The sequence below is a fragment of the Cebidichthys violaceus genome, unplaced genomic scaffold (genome assembly GCF_023349555.1).
Source record: "Cebidichthys violaceus isolate CVI_PGR_0920_01 unplaced genomic scaffold, fCebVio1.0.p SCAF_4, whole genome shotgun sequence".
Lineage (NCBI taxonomy): Eukaryota > Metazoa > Chordata > Actinopteri > Perciformes > Stichaeidae > Cebidichthys > Cebidichthys violaceus.
Window position 1 is genome coordinate 1,097,968 of NW_027176594.1, and position 27,478 is coordinate 1,125,445.

General features: G+C 44.7%; 2 protein-coding genes across 2 annotated transcripts in view; both read right to left on the minus strand.

The window, feature by feature from the left end:
* Positions 1 to 548: 548 nt before the first annotated feature.
* btbd3a (BTB (POZ) domain containing 3a) lies at positions 549 to 4,822 on the minus strand. Its single transcript, XM_068726554.1, has 5 exons — positions 4,721 to 4,822; positions 4,103 to 4,349; positions 3,729 to 3,819; positions 3,441 to 3,559; positions 549 to 3,303 (listed from the first exon to the last, which is right to left on the minus strand). The coding sequence occupies exons 2-5, from the start codon at positions 4,282 to 4,284 to the stop codon at positions 2,271 to 2,273; spliced, it is 1,425 nt and encodes a 474-aa protein (XP_068582655.1). The 5' UTR covers positions 4,285 to 4,349; positions 4,721 to 4,822; the 3' UTR covers positions 549 to 2,270.
* Positions 4,823 to 5,537: 715 nt separating this feature from the next.
* Positions 5,538 to 27,478, minus strand: part of strn (striatin, calmodulin binding protein) — a 35,222-nt gene continuing 13,281 nt past the window's right edge. Inside the window, exons 2-18 of the mRNA XM_068726543.1 lie at positions 23,220 to 23,323; positions 22,288 to 22,361; positions 21,386 to 21,470; positions 19,024 to 19,194; positions 18,789 to 18,924; positions 18,042 to 18,204; positions 15,564 to 15,674; positions 14,246 to 14,386; positions 13,963 to 14,099; positions 13,066 to 13,241; positions 12,852 to 12,899; positions 12,329 to 12,450; positions 12,065 to 12,232; positions 11,814 to 11,954; positions 11,409 to 11,510; positions 10,711 to 10,797; positions 5,538 to 9,512 (exon numbers count right to left, since the gene is read on the minus strand). Coding sequence (XP_068582644.1) covers positions 9,343 to 9,512; positions 10,711 to 10,797; positions 11,409 to 11,510; positions 11,814 to 11,954; positions 12,065 to 12,232; positions 12,329 to 12,450; positions 12,852 to 12,899; positions 13,066 to 13,241; positions 13,963 to 14,099; positions 14,246 to 14,386; positions 15,564 to 15,674; positions 18,042 to 18,204; positions 18,789 to 18,924; positions 19,024 to 19,194; positions 21,386 to 21,470; positions 22,288 to 22,361; positions 23,220 to 23,323 — 2,136 coding nt within the window. The 3' untranslated portion in view covers positions 5,538 to 9,342. The remainder of the gene's footprint in view (positions 9,513 to 10,710; positions 10,798 to 11,408; positions 11,511 to 11,813; positions 11,955 to 12,064; positions 12,233 to 12,328; positions 12,451 to 12,851; positions 12,900 to 13,065; positions 13,242 to 13,962; positions 14,100 to 14,245; positions 14,387 to 15,563; positions 15,675 to 18,041; positions 18,205 to 18,788; positions 18,925 to 19,023; positions 19,195 to 21,385; positions 21,471 to 22,287; positions 22,362 to 23,219; positions 23,324 to 27,478) is intronic.

Genomic DNA, 27,478 nt, shown 5'->3' on the forward strand with positions numbered 1-27,478 from the left:
AGGGACAAACTACAGCAAATCGAGTCAAAGCGCTTCTCAACTGCGTTGTGTCCGACTAAAACATTTCCGGTTCCGGTTTTATGTCAGAATAAAGGGTGTACTTTTGTTTTACTTCCCTAGATGTATTTGATGGAACATTAGTAATACTACGAAGAAATACACCGTAGTACTGCAGTGTAGAAATACACGGTTACAAGTTCTGCATTCAACATGTTTACTGAAGTAGAGTAAATGTACAAAAAGTATAAGTATCAAAATATGCTTAAAGTCTAAAGAGTAAAAGTATTGATGTAACATTAGTAATACTTCGATAACACCAATAATACCACACTGTAAACATACTCTGTTACATGTAAACGTCCTGCATTGATTATGTTATTTAAGTAAAAGTATGTAAGTATAATCAGAAAAATGTACTGTGGAGTAGAAGTAGAAAGTAGCTTGAAAAGAAAATACTCCGGTAAAGTAAGAGTACCTCATATTTGTACTTTAGTACTTGAGATATTTTCACCTCTGCATGGATGCAGGATGAACAGAACAAAACCACGTTTTACATCTCAACCTTTTTATTTCCAAATTTGTCACAACAACACATTCATAAGGCCACCAGCTCACTGCACATTCTGGTTGGAGTCAGATAACAGGAAACAAAAACATCCAAAAATATGTTTCTTCAATATAGAATCATATAAAACTGGTTTCTCTCCGTTTCCAAAGAGAGCAGATGAAGAAGAAGTGCGTCAGGACACAAACACAGAAATATATATTTACACGACTGCAACATGAATGAAACACAAAGTCAGGATGCAGTACAAACATGTCATGTTTTTCAAAATAAAAGCATAGAAGTTGTTGACGATCTGTAGGAATGATGTCTGAGGAATACAACACAAACAGAAAGTGTAGTTATGGGTAAAATCCTTTAAATTCATAAGAGAAGAAGACAGTACAGAGCACCGGAGGAAGGTCGCAGTATGTCTGAAGTAGTGTAGACAAGAAGTCAGGAGTGTGATCAGCTGTCATAGTACAAATATAAAGAGGTATGATTCAGCTTTAAAGGTTTTCAACACGAAATTCAGAGCATAGCTATCGCCTCCACACGGCTCTCAAACATGGCGCTAACGGCGCTAACGGCGCTAACGGCGGCAGCAGCGCTGACAGAGAACACGGTGTTTTACTGAAGGGAAGCGCAGGTCGGGACGGCGCTGTCAGCTCTATCCACTGTATCTCTACAAAGAACAGCTGTTTGCTGCTATTCTGATGCTCCGAGTGTCGTGAAGAGAACCTTTAAGTACCAAAAACAACCAACAGTAAACTCCTGTTCAAACAGTAAAGGAGTGCTTCATCTTTTAAAAAGTCCTTCAGGAATGGTTCCAGATCTTTAAACTGAAATTGAATGAGCAACATTTAAACGTTTTAATTAACGTCTCTGTGATTCATAAAACTGAACGCATCGTCTCTAAGGCAAGAAGCCGGAAACCTGTTTTGTATCGTGGAGACGATGGCAGACTGTAAACACTCAAACCCGAACCCTTCAGAGCTGCTGGGTTCTGTGTTTCATTTGCTGCGTGAGTTAAAATGCTCTGAGGAACAGGATTGTGCTCAAATGTTTAGTCGACTAAACAGTATAAATATGTCTCAGAGTTTTAGACTCCGGGATCTAAATGATTAATATGAATTAAAATGGATTAATCAATGAATCTGATAGTGAAAACAGTACAGATGTTATTCAGAGATATGTGTACAGATTGGGGGTTTAGCGTTAATGTGTCAGGTTCAGCCCCGCCTCCTGACATGAAGTTAGATCAACCAATACTAAATAGTTACTGGTGCTAACATAGTAAAATAGTTACTAACACCTCCGGGTGTTTTAGGACATCGATCAGGACCGCTTTGTGCCAATATTAGAGTTTTTTTACATGATAAAAACTACGATGAAGTACTTTGATTTGTCAGGTATTTAATTCACTGTCCTGTCCGGGCGTTTTAATCCAATTTCTCAATAAATTCTCCCATGTTTGTTTGTTTGTTTGTTTGTAACTCCTGCGTTACCAAAGTGAAACAGCAATGACCCGAACTCAACAACAGCTGCTGTAAACAAAAACAAAACAACAACAGAGGTGTGAAGGAATGCGAGGTGTCAGACTTCTTCAGCAGCGCCTTCATGTTCCAACCAAAGCGCCGTCCCGTCTCCGAGGCTCAGCAGCAGATTCAGGAGTCCCCCTCGTCTCCGCACTTTTCAAAAGTGAAAGTCCTCCCTCCTGCCCGGCTCAGGCGTAGAAGATAAGTTCGGGGATCTGGCCCCCTTGCACCCCGGTGCCGTTGGTGCTGTCCGAGGAGCACTGGAACTGGAAGGTCACTTTCCCGCACTGCACCTCCGTCATGCCCTCCTGGCCGAAGTAGCTGAGCTCGTTGCCGTCCAGCACCACGCTGGCGGTGTAGAAGGTGTCGGGCTCGATCTGCACCGGGTAGTCGAACGACACGGGGAAAGTGCTGCTGGAGCCGTCCGAGAAGTACTTGATGTGCCTCTGGGCCATCGACACGCCCTGGCGCTTCAGCTCGATCTTGGCGCTGTACTCGGCCGAACCGCAGCTGGAGCCGTACAGGCCGAAGCCGGCGATGAAGACGCGCTTGTCCACGGCGAACTGGATGCTGTCGCAGCGGCCTCGGTACCGCCACTGGTTGCTCCGGTAGGCGCAGGACTGGAAGCGGTGGCAGCGCTGCGGCGCCAGGCCTTTACGGGGCTTGGTGCAGAACAGCAGTTCGGGCTTGTTGGCGGCGGTGTACCACAGGAAAATGTCGTTGGTCTCGTTGAGCGTGAGCACGCCGGACTGCGCCGCCCCGTTGGCGAAGTCCTCCAGGACCATCGTGGGGATGCGGATCAGGTAGATGGCCTTGCCCAGCATCAGACGCTTGTTCTCGATGGTCGGCGTCAGGTCTTGCCGTTGACACTCGGCCTCGGCCCAGTTCAGCGCCGCCTCGAACACCACCATCTCTTTGGCGTTGAGGGTCTCCCGCCGCAGGATGCTCTCCAGCGTCTGGGTGTCGATGTCGCAGAAGCCCTCGGAGCGCAGCGCGAGCTCGGCCTGGGCGTCGATCACCTCCCAGCAGCGCTGCGTCAGGTCGGGCTCCTCGAACAGGCAGCTCTGAGACAGCAGCACGCAGGCGTTCTTGGCGCTCAGGCTGGTCTCCAGGAAGTTGACGCAGGCCCGGGCCAGGTGAGGCACGATGTACTTTTTGGCGGCGTAGAGGGTGGCGAGCACGGTGTCGGCGCACAGGTCGATCTCATCGCAGTAGATGTACCTGAGGAGGCAGAGGAAGGGATCAACGCGACGTCACACACTTACATTTAGCATCATTTCATGGCGCAGAACAAGAAGACACGCCCACACGGCACCACCGCTGTCCAGGAACACTGAGTGAATCAGAGGTTGACTTACTTCAGCATGGCCAGGAACGAAGGAGGCTCCACGTCGGGGATCCGGATCTCTTCCTGGTCCTCCGCCAGCTCTCCATAAAACATGGCGTGGAACACGGAGCTGCCGACGGCCAGGACGTACTGACGGAGCAGAGGAAGAACGCGGACGACATAAGAGACACGATCTCCTCTTATAACATGTACAAATCTGACTCACTCATTCGGGCCTTTAACATTGGACTAGTACTTGCAAAATTCACATTTCTGTCAGATATTTCAGACGGTTGGAGAGGCGAGCGCCGGGTTCTACCTTGTGTCCCGGTACTCGCTGCGTCCCGCCAGGCGGCCCCACCACGAAGTGAACGTCTGCCATCATCTCATTGTTGAACATGACTGAATTCCTACGAGGACACAAAATTCACCAACATTTCATCTTACGACATGAAAACAAAAGAATCTTTGTAACTCATAGTGCATGGTACTCAAGGTCTTGTTGAAAAAAAGTTAAAAGTAACAAAAGCGGCATATTTTGGGGAACACACAAAGGCCTAATAACAGACAGATATTCAGAACGCACAGAACCTGGTTCTGTACCGTCCTGAACCAGCTGACAACATGGCCTCTCCTCTCCTGGTGACCTGTCAGCCTCCATCACTACTTGGAGCAGAGCGGGTTCAGACCGACCTCTCTCGGATGGTCGGGAACAGGCCCTGCCAGCTGCAGCAGCCCTGTGCGGCGGTGGTCCTGTTGTTGTTGGTGAGGTTCTGCTGCTGGTGCTGCTGGATGGAGGAGGAGGAGGTGGACGAGGTGCTGCTCGCTGAGGCGGAGGGGACCAGCTTCTTGGTGGGAAACAGCTCTGCAGCCATTATCTTCCAGTCAGACTGCAGGCCGGGTCATGGCAGCTCCGGGGCCCGGCAGAGTCTGGAGAGCACTGCCGAGAAAAGTGATTCATATTCAGACGCTGAAAAGAGCCGCGAAACTTTGCTGAAAAGTCTGGATTTTACGATGTTGTTGAGCTAACTCAACGTTAACCAAGCTAGCCACACACCCAAGTCCTTTACACCAGCAGCTTAGCGTTACACCAATCAATCCCGACTATATATATAATATACAGTCTAAATAATGTAATATAAAATACATAGTTAGCTTGTAAACGTCCAAGACCCCGGATGTGTCTTTCTAGTCGTAACTTTAGCATGTTCATGCTAGTTAGTTAGCTGACTAACTAAAAGGCCATTTTTTCCGAGTTAATTTCTCCGCCAGCGTTCAACTATTTGACGAATAACTCAGCATCTCACTTACTTTACTGTTATGTGGACGTATTTATGGTCATATCTCCTCTCCACATCACGCAGGTTGTGAGTTGTTTGACAGACTAGCGGCTCAGCTTTGTTTACAGTAGCTAGCCAGCTTCTTCTGTTACTGTTTACGGCAGAGTCAACTCATTGACGGCACAGCGCTGCCACCTGGTGGCCGGAAGTTACAATGACAGTTGTTACTAAAAATAACTGGTGCGCGTCCCCTGTTCATAACTCTATAATACCTATTATAAAAGTCATTCAAATATATTCTGTATTTCATTTTCTTCTGTACTGATTATTTATTTTATTTTGTGTTCTTTTATTTATTCTTTTACACCTTTACAGTATAATTTGCATTTAATTTTTGCAAAGTAAAATGTGTTATTGATGAAGTTATATGCATGTTTGATGTAAAAATGACTCATACTGTATATTTTGCCAATATAAAACCAAAAGAATAAGAAAGTATAACACAAAGTGTTGATCAGTATGATTCCATTTATTTCAGACTTGAAGTAAAAATACTTTAGTTTTATGTATTTTGACCTTTTTCTCCTCACGTTTGTCTGAGGTTTATTTAATTGTCAGTACATTTAATTATTGGTTTACTTTCTACTTTTGCCTCTATGTTATTCAAATGTCTTCCATAATTAATTTGAGTGTTTTTTCCTTCATTATCTTAGGTGAGATGCCTTCATAAAGCAAAATGTTTCATTGCTTTACTTATGCACTTAAAGACACATTTGTTGTGAGCAGCTTCCAGTTGTTTCAACATGAGGCTGTAAAAAAAACAAAAAAAAAAAACTAAACAAACATCATGATATACAACATATTTCTTTATTGTTGTTACTGATAAATCACTCTCCCATTTTGAAAAAAAAACCCAACAACAATGAAAAAAAAAAAAGAGGAAACAACACCTGTATGTACTTTATGTACAGCCAGATTAGCATCTATAATCTCTCTTTAATAGTTTCACTGTACACATTTAAGGACAACAATCATTTACAGGCAAACTGAACAGCTTGTATTCAGTCCGAAGGTTCAGCTCTGCCTTTGGCCACTGAAAACAACAAAATATAAATCTGACAAGAGTTCAGCTGCCTACGTCACTACTGACTAGTGTTACTGCTTACGTAGTGCGGGTGACCGTAATCGGTGTAGAATGGTAAATCAAGATTAAATGAATGGAAAACACACCGGCTCTATTGCTCTGAGAGTGAAATAAAGTAGACGGGTGTGAATAGAGTCTGGTGTTATTGAGGTTTATTCTGATTCTGGTTCAGCTCTTGACGGATTATTCGAGTACGGAAATAAACCAAAATATGGAGCAAAAAAAAACCCCACCTTTACTTTATCTTATCTAGGCTTTGCTTTCATTCACTGGCAGACAGGAGTGTTGTAACTGTGTCGTGGGATTAACAACAAACAACCAGACTCCATTCAAAATCATCACAGATCTGTTTCTGTCACCTGCGGCACGGTCCCGATGGGATTCTGCTTCCCGTCACTTTAAATCAGCGGCTTCCCAAACTTTGACCCTTTAAAAAAAAAAAAAGGAGCCACACAAACCCTTTGGTCACAGGATAAGTGATGTTCAACTCGCTCTCAAATGATTCCAGTTGTACTGTTCTTTTTGAGGCCTGCAGAGATCCAGAGTACTGAAGCTGAGTCAGCAAATGTTCTGAATCGAGTGTAAATGAAGAACATTTGCTGTTGGCTCAAAGGTTTAGTACGTCCACAAGGAGACAGTTGTATCTTTTTTTTTTATCTCTGTTTTGTTCCTCTGTACATGTTCAAATATCATAAATATTAATGTTCTGCAAAAATACACATGGATGTAAGCAGAGTTATGGGTGATGTGCCCGAGTCTCTCCGATTGGTTGATCTAACTTTTCCAAATTTGTCGGACTGAATAAACATGATAAACATGGCTCTTGTGTATTTTGCTGTGGGGAGATTCTCTGGTTGTTTTTCGTCTGGATTCGGATGCAGACGTTTCAAAAAAAGAGCCAGAATCAAAGTTAAAATAAATGACAAACTCTGTCGTCGCATTAAAACAGTTGTTTTTAAAGGAACGGTTCACCAAAACAACCAGACTCCACGCCTGTTCTACGTCATTTCACAGGACCGCTGTGTGTTTACGCGTCGCATAAATCAAGTTCCATCATTCGGCTCGACTAGAAGACTTCCTCACTCTGCGGTTAAAATGTCCCTTAAATTACACCACATTTATAAATAGATCTGCTGTAATACTTAAAAACTGTACACATATCTGTCTAAACCCCCCCTTTTTTTTTTTTTTTTTTTTTTTTTTTTTACACACCGTATCATTTTACGTTAAAAAGAAGAGCAACAACAAAACTCCCCAGAAGTTTCCCTCCATCCCACGAACACGGCTGCGTCTCTTGAGATGATAATTTGGTAAAAAGCAAAAACAAAGTGTTATGTAGTGCTAAGAGGTAAAGTTATGTAAATGTACTTCTTACAACACCAGCAGAAACCCCAAAGGAACAAACTTCACTTTTCAAGTAAAACAGAACACGTCTTTAAAAAAAAAAAAAAAAAAAAAGTCTGTCACCAAACACAAAGAGTCGTTTAAAAAACTAGTAATCGCTCCAAATAATGTAATAATAATAATAATAATTACACAAAGTACAATATCTCCAGGCAGTCAGCGTGTAAAGCGTTGAGGGGAACTTGTGTGCCGTTTGGGAACTAAACAGCCGTTACTAAAAGTGTTGCACTACCGTTATTTCACAACAAAATGAGCTAATTAGCGTTAGCAACAACAACTGTCAGGCTTAGTAGGAAGCGTCTCGTTGTCTCGGTTCAATCTTTTGGCTTTAATTTGGCGTCGTTGAGTAATTAATAAATACTTTATGTGATCAAAGTAAAACAGAAAAGCTTCACTGCAGCTTTTTTTTCCCCTCTCTCCTCTCGCTGCAGTTTGTCACAAATCTTCAATTATAAATACACAATAATAAAAAAAGCAGCAGGTTTTCAAATGGAGCCTCGCCACCACAACGTCACAACTGATGAATCAGAACAGATTCAAATCCTAAATATTTGGCCAAGAATTAAAACCTGAAATATTTCTGTTAATCCAGATTCATTTGTCGTTGTTTTTTTTCCCACTTTGGAGAGAAGCTCTTGATTCGATCTAGAAACCATCAAAGTGTCACATGACAGCAGATGTGGAGGCTCGGTACAGTATATTAGTTATCATTAACTACATGTCACAGCTCTGTTCAAACACTCCGAAGGCGTTCATTTCAAAACGACAGGCTATGTTCTCCGTCAGTATGGGGTTAAATGTAAAAGAAAAGGGTGTCTGTGCGTGTTTTGGTGCTCAGGTGGGAACGTGGAGGACACAAATGACCCCGTGTCGACTTTAAACACGACACCAAAGAGCTGCAGCGCAGCGTCGTCGAATTATTCAGACAGGAAGTTTGACAAACAATCCGATTCCTTTTTTTCTGCCCCTCAGCAGCAGCTCTTAAAGGGCCAGTGTGTAGGATTCCAAGGGTTCCACTGACAGAAATGGAGTAAAATATATGTTTTTCATTAGTGTGTAAATCACACGATACTAAGAATCATTGAATCAGCTGAGAATGAGCTCTTCAGATCCATCAGCGCCATGTTTCTACAGAAGCTCAGAACGGACAAACCAAACACTGGCTCTAGAGCGTTTTCTAGAGAGGCTGAGCGGCCGGGTGTTCAGTTGATTGCAATCTGCAACCTCGCCACTAGAGGCCTCTATATCCTACACACTGCTCCTTTAAATCCTTTAAAAATAATCTCTTAACATTTCTCACTGCTGCTGCCAAAATCCATTGATTTGCCGTCACAACTGCGACACCGATGGCGAACCACAGCTGACTGTGCGGAAAATAAAAGCATAAAAAATGAAACTCCAGCTAATTGTCTGTGAGTGTTGTTGCTCCATCTATATGAACGGAGTGACACATCTTCTCTGATGTGACAAAGTCTTCCTCAGGCTGCAGGCAACAACTTAAAACGGGAGAAAATTTAAATTACACCAAATTAAGCAACAATTCTTGTGCAGAGTGGGATCTCATCTAGAGTGAAATGAGGGGATTTAGTCTTCTCTTGTTTTAGTTTTTTTTAAATTGGGTCGTTACTTTTCAAAAAAGTCGATCTTCTCATGAACAAAATACATTTTCCTCAACACCTAAAATAATTCATGTAGTGAAGAAAAAAGGCACATTAATCACGAACAATGTTTCGACGCGACATCAACAGACACCGGCTGTTTTTACTGGAGTGTTTGGGGTCAGTGATGGCGGAGAGTTTCTAAGTTAAATACAAAATAATTCCAGCTTTACTAAAATGTACCGAGAGTTCCTGTTTATTTAGATTTATTTTTTTTGCCACTTCCTGTATTCATTCGTCGTCTCATCCAGAGGTTTGTTTGTTTCGGGACCCGGGCCAGCCTAAGTCCGAAGGGGGGGGGGGGGGGGGGGGGATATTTGACAAATCTTAAAAAGGAGCAGTCCACGTAAACAGTCACCTTCAGTTTTCTGCTTCCTCATCCTCAGAGGTGGAGACGGACTCCGCCCTCTCACTTCTCGTTGACGCTCCGCCCGCCGTCGTTTCAGGTCATACGAAGACCTTGGCGAGCGCGTCGGCCCCGGCGCTGCCGATGTAGCACTTGGTGGGGTGGAACGCCACGTCGTGGATCGACTCCTCCGACTTCTTGCGGTGAGCGGTGAACTCCTGGATGCACGTCTTGCTCTCCATGTTCCACAGACGGATCGAGCAGTCGTGACCTGGGAGGGAGGAGAGAGAGAGAGAGAGAGAGAGAGAGAGAGAGAGAGAGAGAGAGACACAGAGACAGAGAGAGACAGAGACAGAGAGAGAGAGAGAGAGAGACACAGAGACAGAGAGAGACAGAGACAGAGAGAGAGAGAGAGAGAGAGACACAGAGACAGAGAGAGACAGAGACAGAGAGAGAGAGAGAGAGACACAGAGACAGAGAGAGACAGAGACAGAGAGAGAGAGAGAGACAGAGAGAGAGAGAGAGAGAGAGAGAGAGAGAGAGAGACACAGAGACAGAGAGAGACAGAGACAGAGAGAGAGAGAGACAGAGAGAGAGAGAGAGACACACAGAGACAGAGAGAGACAGAGAGAGAGACAGAGACAGAGAGAGAGAGCGAGAGAGAGAGACACAGAGACAGAGAGAGACAGAGACAGAGAGAGACAGAGACAGAGAGAGACAGAGAGAGAGAGAGAGAGCGACACAGAGAGAGAGAGAGACAGAGACAGAGAGAGACAGAGAGAGAGAGAGAGAGAGCGACACAGAGAGAGAGAGAGACAGAGACAGAGAGAGACAGAGAGAGAGAGAGAGAGACACAGAGAGAGAGAGAGAGAGAGAGAGAGAGAGAGAGAGAGACAGAGAGAGACAAAGAGAGAGAGAGAGAGACAGAGAGAGACAAAGAGAGAGAGAGAGAGACAGAGAGACACAATGAGGAGGGAGGACGGTGTAGATCAGGGTCAGGGTCGAGACGAGGGAGGACTCATTCCTGCAGCACGCTATTGCGATGTGTGTGTGTGTGTGTGTGTGTGTGTGTGTGTGTGTCTTCACATTATATTCAATGTGAAAAGAGAAAAAAAGGGTACATTTTGGGGGGCTTTGATCATGTGATCTGCATCGAGAAAAATCTGTAAAATAATTTTTTTTTTTCTCTGTTTTCTCACACTTCACAGATTATTTTTACTAATTCACATTTGCCACCAATTAAATGTTTACATTTTTGAAAATCAACAACAATGATATCTTCTGCATACAGAAAATGTGCCAAACTGTGGATTTAGTGAACTAATACACACTTAACTGATACCGATCTTCTCATCTTGCTAAGAGAGTAACTGTTTCCCGGCACTGGTGGAGACCGGCGTTTCAATCTGAATATATATTAAATATCATATTTGTGTAGGTTGTCAGACAGCGTGTGACGGAGTACTCACTTCCAGACATGAGGTAAAGTCCGTTTGGATCCACAGCGAGACACGTGACCGAGTCCAGGTGAGCGACCATCGAGTGGATCAGTTTACCTTCAATTCAGAACAGAAGAAGAAGAAGAAAAATGTCACTTTGATACAGATTTATATGAAGAGAAAACATAGAACACGGTGAATCACAATGAGCCGCTTTCCATTGAGCCGTACCAAAACGATAAAAGGATTTCAACACAGCATTAATATAAAAATTAATTCCCACATTTCCCACAATGCAACTCAGTAGCAACCTTTTTACTAGCGCCTCCCTGCCTGATGAACGCCCACACACACACACACACACACACACACACACACACACACACACACACACACAGAAAACCCTTCCCACCTTGAATTTGTAGCGCAGCGTTACGTTTCTTTACGGTCCGCAAGCTCAAAGCTGAGGTAACCCTGATGACGTCACGGTGATGTCATCAGGGTGATTCTCTCACGACCCGACATACTGCACCTCCTGCTGAGCCTCAGCAGACGATCGCACGACGGCATTCACGAGCCGACCGGGATTATTTCGCGACAAAGTCAACAGGACTCGACGTGTAAAAAAAGTGGTTGGCGTGTTGGAGCCTCCTCTGCAGCAGCAGCAGCAGCAGCTGGCGGTGGCGATGATGATGATGGTGGTGGTGATGATGGTGATGTAATGTTACCTGTGTTATTATCGAAGAACTGGATGTGCCGGTCCTCCTGAGCTGTGATGGTGATTGGCAGCGTGGGGTGACTCAGCACTTTATTGATCTTGCACGGAGCTTCTGTGTGGAGGCGGACGTGAGAAGGACAACATTAGCATTTCAATACCGACAATCTGTAAGAGACGCTCTCCTCTCATGGCCACTGCAGGAAACACAGACAGCTAAAGCATCAAGGGAACCCGCTGCAGGAGAGGTTTCAGTTCATACCTGTAAAAGTAAAGTTATATTACATTATATATCATATATACGTATGTGCAACCTTGAGGCCTCAGATGGAGCAGCGCTGATCCGATCAAAGAGATCAAACCAACTTTTCGTGGAGGTCGCCTGGTTTGGACCCGTGCGATTGGTCGGTTGAGTTACCTGGCGGTCCGGCGGACTCCAGCTTGAGGACGAGCTGCTGCGTCTCCATGTTGAAGAGTCCGATGTGGCCGGTGGTGAAGGACGTCACCATGTGAGACGACTCGCTGCTCACCAGGTCCACCGACGTCGGCACGCCGAGCTCTGACACGAACACGGATCAAGGTTAGCATTTCGACCGCAGGAAGTCACCATGGTTCACCCACTGGGGGCCGTGAATGTGCGCCCCCTCTCAAACCTACTGCGTCTCTCACCTCCTCTCTCGTTGAAAACGGCGAGAGACGGCGAGGTGTCGGCGGCGTTCCACAGCCGGACCGTCCCGTCCGCCGAGCAGGAGAGGAGGCGCTGGTGGGCCGAGCTGTAGACCACGCCCCACACCGAGTCGGTGTGACCGCACAGCGCCCCCCGCAGGACAGAGGGCTCTGCGGGAAAAAAAACAAAAAAAAACAAATCAAAATGTTGAGGCGTCGAGAATACGCTTCCTGCTACAGCCGTCCTAAACGATTGCTGGGACGTACCATACGAGTCGTAGGGGTCGATGTTGGGGTTGGGGGTGTTCCAGCTCTGGATGGTACCGTCCACCCCCCCACTGAAGCACTGCTCACCACTCGAGCTCATGGTGACGCACAGCACAGCACCGCTACAAGAGGGGGGGGGGGGGGGCATCTTTTACTTTAACGTTTCATACCAGTGATAATATGTACGAGTGCTGTTTGCATTAAAAACATTTTTTAAGACTTTTAAGGATTAAAAGTGAATATTATGACTTGACTTTTAGGATTACTCTTGAATTTATTCTGATAGTAAATCAGAATTCTAGATTTTTGGTATTTTCCTCATATTTTATTTAACTTTTTTTTCATGGAATCCACCCAAAATGTATCTTAAACTCGAATGTTACGTGAATGTTCCGGTGCTGAGCTCAACCTCTGGCCTGTAAATTGAGCTGTTTTCTATGAAGTAAGAGTGAAGTAGAGTAAGATATCAGAATATGTTTAATACTCAAAACAAAGCTGTGTGATAAGGAGTATGGGATCTCACCTGTGAGCTCTGAACGTATAGATGGGCTCCACGTCTAAAGCAGCACATCTGGAGGATTATCAACGCAGAGCAGAGTTTGTATTAAGAGAAAACACTAAAACACGATCAGATATATGATTATAAAAACAGAAACAAAGGCCTGTCTCTCGTTCAGATGAGGTAAATGAAGTATTTACAGTGTTTACAGAATGAATTAAATACATTTCACACTCACTTCTTGGCGGGCGCCGTCTTCTGGAGGTTCCACAGTTTGAGGGTGTGATCCTCGGAGGCGGTGACCAGGACGGGCTCCACCGGGTGGAAGGCCAGACTCCGGACCGAATCAAAGTGGCTCCGCAGGGTGAACTTCGGGTTCCAGGTTTTCCTCAGGGCGTCTGTGTTGTTGGTGATCTGAGGGGCAGAATCCAGGTGATGATGCTGGTTTGAAGCCTTTGAAAGCAGAATGACACGACTCTACACACTCAGAGGTCTCTAAGGCAGTGAGAGGAGATCAGGAATGTCAACAAACTATGTCAATACAATGTGAAGTCCTCACAAAGTGAATTGAAAAGATTCAAATGAAAAACGTGTTGAAAGCTTAAAGGACTAGTTCAACATTTTGGGAAACACGCGTTGATGAATGTGTCCGCAGCTGGTTAGCTTAGCTTAGCATAAAGACTGGAAACAGAGGGCAACAGGTAGCCTGGTTCTGGTTCTGCTTCTGGTCCGAAAGTAACAAATTCCACCAACCAGCGTTTCTAAAGCTCACTGATGCGTTTTAATTAGTGTAAAAATGTGAAGTTTTGTTTCATTACATGGACGACAAGACTCGAGGAAGTCTCTTTAAACTTCAAAAAAAGTGTTTTTCCAAGTCTTTCTTAAAATGGGAATAATAATAATAATAATAAAATGATGAAAATAAAATGGAATAGCTGAAATGAAAATAACATGTTTTTTTCTTTTGGCATGTAGCTTTTTAGTGAGATTTACCATTTTGTATTAGTTTTGGAGGCCTGACGGCTGGAGTTCGGTTGTGAAACCGTCTGGCTGCTAAAGAAGTTTTTTTTGTGGTTGTTTGTTTTTCGCTTCTCATCCTCTGTAAAGAGTCAGACGGCCGGTCTGTTTCACTCACGTCGTACGCCAGGCTGTCGGCCTCGTTGGCCACCGTCAGTCCGGCCAGTTCTCCCAGTCCCAGCTCGTTAGAAACCGCCTCGTCCACTCGGCCCAGAATGAACGACTTCCCAGACGACGGCAGGAACGTCATCGCCTCTACGGAGACAAAACAGGCAGCTGGGATCAGAAAGGCCTTCATGAATGACGCTATTAATAACTAACTAATAACGGTAAGTCGGTGCAGAAAACACAAGGTGGTTCACGGAACCAGAAGTGAAAGCAGGAGGAGGAGGGCGGGTTACCGTCTTCAGGGCGCCCCACTTCTTGCTCGTTGAGTCTGGGCACACTGGGGCGGGAGGGGGGCGTTACCGCCGTCTGCAGGGAGGGCTCCTCAGCCTCCCGCAGGTTAGCCAGCATGTCCTGGAGCCGAGACCGGTTTGGTCCTGGAGGAGGAGGAGGAGGAAGGAGGAGGAAGGAGGAAGGAGGAGGGACAGTGGGAAAAGAAGAAGGAGACAAGAATCAGAAGAGGAAACAGAAATGCAGAGTCAGGAAAAAGGCAGAGGAACAATGTAAAGAAAAGGAGAGAGATGGGAAAAAAAAAAAGAGTCATCAGCACAATGGAGGCAAAATAAGTTCATATTGTCCCAAAAGAGAATTAAATCAGCATGAAGGATGTAAATAAAGCAGAAGATGATGCAGCAGCAGCAGCAGCAGCAGCTCTGAGCAGGATCGAACAGAGGTGACAGTAAACACAGAAATAATAATAAGAAGAAGAAGAAGAAACGCAGATGAAATGTACCGGCTGCTGTCCGGTGAACTGCAGACAGTGAAGAAACACACAGGAATGTTTAGAGACGCACTCATGTCGTCACCAAATATCATCACAATTCATCAATATCAGAAAACTGCACGACCGTGCCATTATGTCAACGGCATAATCCAATTAGAGAAAAGCCAATTAAGGATGACGGATCTCTCTGGCGCTGATAAATGGATTTAAACTCTAATGCTCCACTAAGAATCAGAGGAGGAGACTAGACTGAATGTGATGGTGTAAAGTAACAAGACCAGAGCTTTTCTCTGAGGAGACAAAACAAAAAAAGGAGGCAGAGGACACAGAGACACAGACGCGGGGACAATAGAGAGACGTCCACATTGGCTCACTGTAACACTGAACACCTTCAAACCTCTGAGGGACACTGAGACAAAGCAGAGTGAGATCAGAGGCCGATTCATAGCTGTGAACAGGTGAGACTTTAAGGGTCGTTAGTGTTGGCGAGGCGGAATAAATGTGCCGCTGTGTTTAAGTGTTTATGAATAAGGGTGGATTGATTCTTTTGGCTGCCAAAAGATTGTCTGGTGTGTCGGTCAGAAAATAAGATCAGAAGTGAATTGACTGCACAACCGTGAACACAAGTTCATTGTGACTAAATGTGAACTGATTGGCTTGTCTTTCTAGATACTGATAAACATCTGAAGCTGAAAATGCTGAATACGATATTTGTCAGACTGAGAGGAGAGAAAAGAGAAAAACAAAGTGATTCAAAAGGAATTAAAAAAAAAAGTAAAAATAACAGGATGAGGAGGGAGGATGAGCTGCAGGCCCGGTACAGGACTTACTCTTTACCCCCTTCTTGCCCTTGCGTTCCTTCCTGTACCGCTCCTTGAGCTGGGCTATCAGTTCCTGGTCCACGTCCCAGGCCACTTCACCCAGAGGAGACTCTTCCTTGTCTACAGGCCAGCAGGAGGAGGAGGAAGAGGAGGAGGAGGAGGAGGAGGAAGGTGGGGTAGAAACCTGTTATAAGTGTCTGTATGCACTACGACACATCCAGCTTGACTTTGACAAACCTACTGAGGCAGATGGGATGAGGAGGGAAATCTTCTCTTTTTTTTCCACAACCTGTTTCTGGGTCTTTTGTAGTTTTGGCCATAAAGTCTTTCAGTTGTGACGTAAACCTCTGGTTTGGAAGTGGAAAATGCAAATTTAGACAATAGTAATATTGCTTTAATTGGATACTTAAAGCTAGGGTTGGTAATGTTGAGAAACTAGAGTTTTGCAACCTAAAAACCCAGGAAGAAGCAGCAACTAGCTCCAAAAGTCACCAAATCTAGCAAGAAAGTGGCTTCAAAGTCTCCAACAGTCCGTCCCTTCAGGCCTCCCTCTGAAGCCCCTCCCCCAAAGTTATCATTATGAACGGACACAGAAGACATTGTCAGAATATTTGCTGCTGTCAGGATGTGATGAGAATTTCAACAAACACAACAAAAAATGTTTTTGAAGAATATTACCAACCATAGCTTTAAAAAAAAAAAAAAGCTTATTCATAAGTTCAATGTTATGTTTGTGCGTTATGCACAGAGTCAGGACGTGGTTAGCCTAGCTTAGCATAAAGACTGGCAGCAGGGGGAAACAGCTAGCCTGGGTTCGTCCAAATCAAGTCCAAAGTGAGCTTTAGAGGTGATGGTAGGCGTGTTTTTTTTAATTTTGGACTGACGCAGGCTAGCTGTTTCCCCCTGCTGCCAGTCTTTATGCTAAGCTAGGCTAACCACTTCCTGACTCCAGTTAAAACATGAATGCTCATCTTGATTTTTACTTCCAATCAATCCCATTGCAGCTAACTGAAGGCCAAAACTACAAAAAAAGACCCAATATTAACTTTCAGCCTTTAAAAAAAAAAAAATGGTATTGTGTCTTTTGTATTAGTATATAAATACCATAAAATGAGCAATGTGGGACGGACGCCGTTAATAAACATGTAGACGTCGTGAATACTGTTAGACTCTGCTGAGGCTCCGCACATTAACAACAGAGAGAAACGAGAGGAACACCAACACAAGTCTCTCCTGGTGTCAAACAAACAAATATGAAACACAGAGTTGAATGTGGGAACAAACGGACACGAGACAGAACAGGGTGAGATATAACGAGTAAATAAAAAAAAAGAATGAACAGGGAAGAAATAACATTTCACCAAAACGATCGTGTCTTTCATGGACGGTTTTAAATTTACGACCATTTTTTTTTTTTTTTTTTTTGCTCAGAGGAAAGCTACGAAGATGGTTCTCCTCGGCCCGAGTGCGTGGTGAGGCCCGCTGCGCTGAGTCAGCACTCCTTTACAACTATCTGGACGGCGAAGTGTTTGAATCACCGACATGCGTGGGGATGCTTCTTTGTCGTCGGGCCGAACGCCACTGAAGGCGGTTGCTAGGAAACAGTAGAAAATGGAGGATTGTTGAGTAAAGTGCGGGGGCTGCCGGGTCGCCAGCTGGGACCTTTATTTTGAAAAAGAGAGTCGTATTTATACATATAGTGTTAAGAGGAAACGCGTCGGCCTTGTGCTGCGGCTCACAAACCCATTCCTTCTAAAATGAGAGGTTTTGATTAGATTCACTCGTTTAATGATTCTACTCCATCTCAGAAGACTTCAGGTTCATACGGCTGTTTGTCCAACTTCACGCTTAAATAGAAGACATGAGTGTGTGTATTTAAAAAGGTATTATATGTCCGCATTAAAATGTCTCAAACCAACGAGACACAGGTCATGTGTTTTGTTGAGTTGCGTACTTAAATGACCCCAAATGTTTCCAACCATGTTGGAGAAATCCTTCATTTTTAAAACGGCCCGTTTCATTTGGTCACATGTCACGTCCTCTTTTGTGCCGCGTCAGCGCTGTACATTTTCACGATACACTTTTGAGACCTTGGATGTTCTTAACTTCATGTTTTAATGAAGGATTTTAAGTTATCGGACGTCTGGATCTCAATTTATCAGAGAAACGAGCTGAGCGAACTCTGTTTTCACCGGTTTTAATCGTTTGTATTGTGACGATGAACACCGGAGGAATCTTAACTGGGAGAAGACGAGTTCAGTGGTGGTGAATCCAGGATCCCACGCTACTTCAGGACGTCTCCAAACTCCGTCTTTAGTCAAATTCAGATGATCAAAGAGGCGGCGCCCATGTTTACATGTCCTCTGGATTCAATTTCCAACCGATCACAGAAGCCTGCGCTCGTTTGGTTTTAAAACCGTCACACGTATGATTGAAAAGCCCACATTGACGCGTGTCCCCCCCGCCCTCGTCCCCCCCTCGTCTCACCCCAGTCTCCGCTGTCCTCCCCGCTCCTGGACTCCGGCGACCCGTCCAGCTCGTCCGGACTCGCCAAGAAATCGAAACCCTTCAGAGCCTCCTCCGTGTCGGGGTCGTCGCTGAGGTCCGAGGTCGTGGAGGACGGGGTGGACGACTGTTTCTTCCTCACCATCTGGTGGAATGTTTAGGAAAACGAGGAAGACTACTGAGAACTCTTCAGACGGGAAATGACATCGCAGGTTACCGCCGTCTCCTTTCTGCTGCTTGAATCAGATCCAAGAATGTGAGTAAGCCTGTTTTCATCAGGTGGAATGACGGAGCCATAAAACACTCTTATGGTTGACTATATCACACATATGCTAACATAAACCTGTATCATAACTGTGACAATAACAATGCAATACGTTCTGAACTGAGGTACAAATATGTGCTGCTTTATACTTCTCCACTACATCTCAGAGGGAAATATTGTTCTTTTTACTGCATTTGCCTGACAGCAAAAATACGACATACACATTAATGCAGCAGTGATGTTATTCCAGAAACATAAATAACAGTAAAACACTGACAGGGAACATTTTACGGCACAGTGAGTACTTTGACTTTTCACGCTTTAAGTATATTTAGCTGATAATACTTCAATACTTTTACTCACGTTGGGCTCTGAATGTATTTCCACAGTGTATATTAGTACTTTTACTGAAGTAAAATAGGTTTCACGGCATTAGTTTGCCAAAGAGAGTGTCGACGTCTTACTGTAGCCATGTCCAAGATGGTCTTGTCCCTTCCCTCGCTGTCCTCGTCCTCGTCCTCGTCGCTGAATTCCGCTGCGGCGCTCTCGATGAACTTAAAGGCCTCCAACACGGTGGCCGAGTCCGACATGTCGGGTTTGCTGGGATGGAGAGAGCGAAAGAGAGGAGGTGAGTCTGGTGGTTTAAAAAAAAAAAGAAGAAGCAAAACGAGACAAACTAAACGGTGTCTCGTCTCATACCTGACCATGCCGCTGTCCTTCAGGGAGGACGGTTCGGTGCCGTTGACCATCGGCTCGGCGTTCCTCTCCGAAGGTTTCTCCCCCGAGTCTCCGGTCAGACCGAGCAGCGCTCTCACCCTCTGAGACTTCACATCCAGGATGGTGTCTGTGTAGCCGACCTCCTGCAGGTACCTGAGAGCGGAGACAAAGAGACAAGAGACAAAGAGACAAAGAGACGGGTCAGAGGAGGCTCAGGGGGAAGAGAAGCAACAATCGAGGGTTAATCAATTTGTAAACACCGTTCACAGCGGAACCACGTCCGTTATTGTTGTCTGTACTGTACATGATTTGCTACTTATTGTATTGTGATTTACTACGATGTGTTTTAACCAACCTACACAGTTTATGTTAAAATCCAGCTGTTTTCTGTCCTCCCTGCAGAGCGTAATCAAATCATTCTGATGAAGCGTTGGGAAATCTCCACACAGGAAGTGATCCCGCTATAAGAGTCTATAAGTCATATATGAGCAGAATACGTTTGGCGTTCTCTGAATTTGCGTTACTGAACGTTCCCGTTTCCCCTGAACGCTCCTCTTCATTCTGCTCTTCAGGTCTCTTCCTGCTGCAGCGTCGGTGCCTTGCCGTACCGGCTGAGCTACACAACGCCACGGTTATATCAATGGAGCGGCGCCCTTAAAGGGCAACGCCAGCACGTCCAGGAACGAAGACACACTGACCGTCCCCCGTGTTGGACAACAAGCACACAGAGAAAGAAATGATGGTTTTGTTCAACCGACAATAAGTGAGTTTATTAGAAGCTCATTTGAGTGCAAGAACTATTTGAGGTCAACAAAACTAAATGTTAGCATGTTAACTTTATTTCATGAGACAAATCAAAGTCAAAGCTCCGTTTTGTCTCACATGACAAAATACTGAAGTTTACCCGTTAAGGTGGGCGCGATGTCCAATAAGGATCCAGATGTCCAAACAGATGTTCAAACTAACCTCTGCGCTGTAACTTCACCCTGAGACACCAAGAGAAGCAGGACCCGGCTGATCCGAGAGCAGCGTCTTATCGAGAGGTTTTATCCTCAGTGGACGGAGGTTTAATTCTAAAAAGCATCGAGTGTGTTTGTTAACACACACAGAGAGACAGAGACAGAGACAGAGAGAGAGAGAGAGAGACAGAGAGAGAGAGAGAGAGAGAGAGAGAGAGAGAGAGAAGGTCGGCCTCCCTCTCTCTGTACCAGCCTCTCCGATCGCAGGAGGCTTCAACACTTCCACACAATCCTCCATTCACTGTCCCCACACAGCCACTGCTGACTGACACACACACACACACACACACACACACACACACACACACACACACACACACTCCCAAACAGAAGCTCTCAGTCTACTCTGTCTAAGTTGTGACACAGGTTCATTGGGTTCCCATATTTTGGCTTCATTTGGTTCCCAATGAAGCCAAAATATTTTTACAAAGACATAAAGATAAGAAATCACTTCTAAGAAGACCGAGAGCTTCAGTCGCGACCGATCATCCGATCACTCGGCGAGTGTGGAGTTTCGATTGGCAGACGATGGATTGACGCGTCTCTGCTTTGTTTATACTACTGATACTGAAGCGATGGCTGCTTCAACAGATCTTGGTGTCCGTTTCCCTTCGGAGAAGACCGTCTGGTGGCAAGGAAGCATTCTAAAGATATCATTCACTTTAACTGATATTGACTTATTTTAGCCAACCAACAAATGTCAAATGTATTATTACAGGTGAAGATACACAGCAGGATAGTGACTTCACCAGCTGCAACATTAAACGCATCTATATTTACAATTCAATAATGTTAAATATATATTTTTCATCATGGACCGTTGTGCAGAATGAGTACCTTAAGCACATTTTGATGCCAATACTTGTTCAATGCAGGACAGAGTGTTTCTACACTGTGGGATTACTACTTTTATTGAAGTAAAATATCGGAGTACGTCTTCCTAAAACAGTACATGTACAGTTAAAACGTTACGTTATGGAGTATAACAATAATCCAACCACTACGAGTACTTTCACTTCTCATACTTTGCGTACATTGTACACATTTTACTGAAGTAATGTTTTGAATGCAGGACTTTTGATTGTGATGGTGTATTTTCACATTTCAAGTATAAGATCTCAACACCGTCGGCTCCAAAACTGACCCATTAAAAGTGTTAATCTCCATTGAGAAGACCGACTCTGAGACACACACACACACACACACACACACACACACACACACACACACACACACAGAGTCAGCTGTCCCATGACACAGTGGAAGTCTAAATTAGTGTGTGTGTGTGTGTGTGTGTGTGTGTGTTCATGCGTGTGTAAACTCACTGTCTGAGCAGCTGGCGTCCTTGTTTCCAGCTGAGCTGATGGCTGCTGTTCGGAGGACTGGGAGCCTCACTGTCATTCCCCTCATCTGTGTGAGTGAGAGAGAATTAACCAACGCGTTTCTATCCATTCATTCATCCAGACGTCCTTCTCCCCAGCCACAGCCTCCTGCTCCTCCTGCCGGGTCCCCAGATGGGATGCACAACGTTCCCCAGAGCGAGTTTCTGCTCTGGCACAGGAGGAGGGTTGTTGTTTTGTTTTTTTCTTCCCATTAGACGCGACCAGAATAAGTCCACAGGGAGGCGTCCAAGAGGCATCCTGATCTGAACCACCTCAGCTGGCTTCTTCCACACAAAACCTACTTTCTTTTGGTCTAAACGTGGTTCATTCTTGACGTTTTTGTTAGACCACGCGATACAGCTGAAAGCTCCGCAATGAGCTAGTAAGTGGACCTTGAGTTAAGATAGTTTTGTCAAACAGTGAGATGCAGTCATGTAGAGGTGACCGTCCGGGGTGGGAGTATCCCAGTCAAGCCCGGTACAGGAGTTCGGTTACAGTGCTGGTGTTGAAGGTTCCCCATCTGTATCTTTCTGTGAGTGCTTGACCTCCTGCACCAGCTGCAGCTTCTTCCTCGCCACAGAGACACGTGGACTCACACCCATAGAGACAGTTGATGAAGCCACGGTCTCTGTGTTCACCGGCACCAGACCCCTAAGGCCCAGGTCACACGGCCCGATCGGGGTCTTTACCCTGCAGGTTGGGTGAGCCCGCGTGGCGGAGGACCCACCAAGTGTCTCTGACCCAGGTTCAGATGACAGGACCCCCCTGTGGGAGCTGTCACTTGGATGTTGGGGAACATGTCAGCAGAGCATCACTAACAGACAGAGGACAGAGCTTTGTCTTACCTGAGTCATAACTTGGAGGTATGATCTCTCCCTGGTTCAGTTCTGTCCCGTATTTTGTCTTGTGGTATTTGGCCCTGAGGGAGACAGAGTGGTTATCACAATGTCTGAGCAGGCCTCACTGGCTTCATTTAGATATTACAACATTGTTATTCTTCATTTCCACAATAAACGTATTGGATTATCTATATTTAATTGCATTCTTCAATAAAAGAGAATCATTTGTGACATGTGGTCACTTTTTCCAGATGTTTACTGATTACTGCAAATACAAATGATTTGATCTTTTTTTTTTTTTTTTCCAATAACTTAAAGTGGACTGAATGTTAAAAATTAAAGTTGATCTATGATAGAAATGAACTGAAACCATCGGCTGACAGGAAGAGAAAAAAATATTTAAAAAGTTGAAAAAATTCAGAAAACTATTTACCAATTTGTAGTTGATTAACTGATGAGTAAAAAGCACCACAGTGGTCCTTTAAAGTGCTGAGAACACTAAACCAAGAGAGTCTCAGTGTCCCGCCACGTCTTTAATGAAGTTAATGAACTTTTCCCACAACACCCCTCTTCCAAACGCTTCAGTAAACAGCGTCCAGACCTGCCGATCAAACGCTGCCAAACTGTGTGAAACTCCGACGCCAGATTATGTGATTTATTACCAATAATTCCATAAGAGGATAAGCTGCTCTTTGAGGTGGAGGGATCAATTCTCACACTGATCGTATTTGTAAATCAGAGTCGCTCTAATTCCTTTAGATTCACACTTTAGATCAGAGGTCTTCAACAGGGAGTATCCTTGAAGCGTATCCTTGTGTCTTTTGACATAATGAAGCACATTTCTGAACTGATCTTACTAAGTTACTAAGTTAGTAAGCATGTGTGTGTGTGTGTGTGCGTGTGTGTGTGCGTGTGTGTGTGTGTGTGCGCGCACTCACCTCTCCTGTTTGAGGGCGTACTCCAGCATCTTGATCCGTCTCACCAGGTCTTTCTTCAGGTTCTCCTGACCTCTCCTCTCCCCCTGCAGGAAGGCAATCTGAGCCTGGAGGGAGCAGAGGAAACACCGACCGATGACGGAGGACAGAACAGTAAAAACCACGCTTTGATTTTGATCCTCTTACGTCTTTTTATCCCTTCAGTCCATAAGAAGGTTGGATCCCTGCTGCTCCCTTTCTGTGCATCATAACCACAGACTGTATAACACAACAAGTGGACCCACTGGTTTGTGGACTTCCGTTTCGCCATCTTGTTTTTTTTGCAACCAGTGGACAGAAGTGACCATATTTGGACTGAGGAGGAGGGACGCAGAGACGCCTGTATACCTGTCAATCACAGTAAGCCCCGCCCTAAAGCACACTCTGCTTTATGGTCTATTTTAATCTAAATGGACCATAATTTACCAAATGAACATCATGCTGTATTGAAGAAAACTCGTGTTTACATTGTTTACTGAGGTAATACATCAAGTGAGAAGTAATTTTAGTTGGTAATTACTGTATTATGACCATTTTACTTGAATATATATTTAAGGTGATGTATTGTCATTATGTTTATAGGACATTTTCATTTATTTTTCTTCATATTTTTCCTTTTCAATGTATTTTTTTTTTAAAGCTTGAATGGAAAATGCTTGTGTGTGTGAATTGAGCATCTTACAATAAGAGCCAACTCTTCTGTCAGGTCAGCGGGTATCCAAGGGCCCCAAAGCCTCCTGGGAAATGGGACATGGACTGAGTGGTTACTTGTGACCGACTAACACGTCCACACGTCTGATCCGTCTTAACGTCTCCTCTCAGACGCGGGTCGGACGTGAGGAGGCGACTCAGGAAGCGGCGTGGGACCAGACGACATGTGACCGTCCCGGAGTCCAGGTCAAATAGCGGGAGAACAGCAGAAACCCTGAGCGCTACACCTTTGTGTGTCTACGTCTTCGTTCGGTTTGGTCAGAGTCATACAACAGACACATGTAAAGCAGCTTAAAGGTGTTGTGGTCTTAAACAATGAAATACGCTCGTCCATGACAGTCCACTGTGTGTTCGGGCGCTGCAGGCTCCGTGTGCAGAGACCCAGCTGTTACCCAGCTGGACTCATGGCATCAGTGCTGACGTCACACCCTGAAACCCTTCTTTACCCCAGAGAGGTTCACCCCAGCTCTGCTGCTGGGACAGTGGTTTGTGTGCGCCGTCGCTTTAAAAACCAGGTCAGCTGTTATATATTTAATAGGAGAGTTCAAAACAATCGGTTTCCAGAAAGCTGCATACAATGTGTCTTTGTGTTTACTGCTAATTAGCGAACATTAGCATGCTAACCAGGCTGGTCTCAGTCAGCATCTGTAGCTGAACCTACGGAAAATAATCATGAAGGAGGATGTAAATAGAGCGCAAACGATGAGAAGGATGAGAATATTTTCCTAACCCTAATTAAGTCGCGTTGTTGCCTAAAGCCAGCCCTCAAGTGACCATTTGAGGAACTGCAGCTTTTGGCACTTCTCAGCACTTCTCACCGCTTGATAAAACATGTCAGAAAATAAGGAACGTTGAGACTTTTCCTAAGAAAATGCACTCAAACCTGTAAAACGACAAAACCTAAACAATTAATTAGGGCTGGGAAAGTTAACGCATTAATTAATTAACGCGCTTTAACGCAGTTTTTTTTTGCTCACTGGCAACAGTGGAGGAAGTCTTCGGGAGAAGTATAGATAAACAAACGCAAGACAAGCTAACAAATGCCACAGAGAAGTGGATAGCTACAAACTTCAGGTCGATTAGTATTGTGGAAGATGTCGGTCTGAGGAACGTTCTTAGGATCGCAACGAATGACGACACGTACGAGCCTCCCTGAAGACGCACCGTCACAAGAAGAAGACACCAGTTGTATGAAAAGGATAGGACTACAAAAGCGACGGCGTTACAACATGCACCAACTGTTGCTCTCACTGGAGACTACTGGACAGCGCCGGGTAACCATCATCACCTCGGAGTTACAGTGCATTATATTGATGAACAGTGGGAGCTGCGTTCACATGCTCAGTAATTGCCAGCACTGCAATTAATCAAAAGGTCAACATAGTTGGCCGATTAATCTTCTATTGAGTATCTAAAATCGATCAATCAGAAAATAGTTTGAACTTCTTTATTTTCAATGCTCACAATATTGCAGAACATGGAGGACCAGTTAGCGAAAACATGAAAGTGTGATTCATTGTTTTGATCTGAGCAGAACGGACGCTGCAGGCTGCTGCTCTGCTTTGTGAGCGTCACTTCCAGGCCATTTCACACAATAACGGACTGGACTGCATGTTTGCAAACTAAACCCCCCCCCCCTCTCTCTCTCTCCACACACACACACACACACACACACACACACACACACACACACACACACACACACACACACACAGAGGAGGAAGTAGGACACTCAGCCCTTCATTCATGTCAAACACACATTATAACTGGGTCGCTCCGCACTCGAGGCGACTGCATCTGAATTTCACAGAGACGATGACGGTAAACTTGATTGGGAGAAGGAGACGAGTTCTCCGTTTGATCAACGCAGAGCTGAACATGAAGATGACTCCCCGCAATCACAGGGATCAAACCCTTTCTTTTTGGGAACGTAACGCACAAACACAAATATCTTGCGACTGCACTGCGCTCTGGTCGTTTGCTTGCTGCTGTTGGTGCAGTTTTTTGTTTTTTTTTAATCTCTGTGACTCTGTGATGGAGTTCTGCTGTGTGACCACACATCATCAATAGATGTTTTAGGACAACGGCCGATGCGTTCAAGAGCAATCCGACAACTGAGAGACAAAGGCTGTAAATCCTCACATTTCAGATGCTGGAAGCAGAGAATATTTAGAGTTTTCGCTTGAAAAACAACAATCAATGATGAATTGATAACCGGAATAGTCACATGATCAACTAACTAGTTTATTAATTGACTAATGGACAGCTGTGCAATGTAACTAAGTACATTTACTCAGGTACTGTAAGTAAGTACAAGTGAATGGAATTTGTACTTTAGCATTTCAATATGATGCTACTTTATACTTCTACTCTACTACATCTCAGAGGAAAATGTTGTACTTTTTACTACACTTGTCTGACAGCTTTAGTTACCGTTCTCTACCTCCTTTCTGTCCATTAGTATTGCCGACGTAGAGGTTTGAGAACATAGACCTTCTACGAGGCCACATACGCCGTCATCTCGTGACTCACGTTGACTCCAATTCAACTCGGCGACAAAGACCGATCTTTCTACAAATAGTTTGATAAATCAGAGCAGCATGTTGCATCCTCTTTGTTTAGTAAAAACAGAGGCAAACGGTTCATCAGCGAGTACAGGAAGCGGCACTGTTAAGAAAGTTAAAGAAATGTTGGCATTTAAGTTTAATTTAATCCCTATGATTGATCTACACAAACCCCCTCCTGGTTCATAGAGTGTAAGTCAGCCTAGCTCTACTTCGTGACTCCATCGTCCTGTGATGGCGGTGATGTTTCAGGAGCTTCTGTGTAGGAGGACATCTGCAGCGCGCCGGGGGAGTCTTTTTTTTCCCCCTCATAATTATAGATTTTACTGAAACATCTGAATGTCATGTTTTCTCAGCAGCCAGTGAAAAGCTTCGCGGAGCCGAACGAGGAGGCGGGAGAACCAACCCATCGACAGCAGAGGTCACGCTGCGACGACGCTACAAATACGAGGCCGAAAACCGGTTTCCTATTAAAGCGCTTTGATGACCTCCAACTTCTCTTCTTCTCTTGATTTAAATCGTGTTGTTTTTTTCACTCCGGTTTCCACTCCAGTTCGGCTGAAACTCATCTGATGCGGTGAATCTGTTTAACAGGTTGGAAAGTACATTCTGCTGTAAACTAATTCCCCTCATGTTATCACCTGACCTATCTAAAGCCCAGGATACAAAAATCCCATCAGAGCAGGAAACAAACGTACGGTACAACAAACACATTGAATTATTAATAATGTCTACAGCAAAGGAGCCATAATTACATTTAAAAAGAAACTTCTGGTTCAACACCCAAATGAAACGTTCCTGCGTAACAAAACATGAGATATTTGTTTATTCAGCAGAGAAGAAACTCGAGTGTTCATGTTTCAGTGGCTCAAAACAGAAATAACTATTCAAACTCAGGGAGAGGAGTTCAGTTTTAGAGGAGGAACTATCGGTCAGGGAGGTCAACCC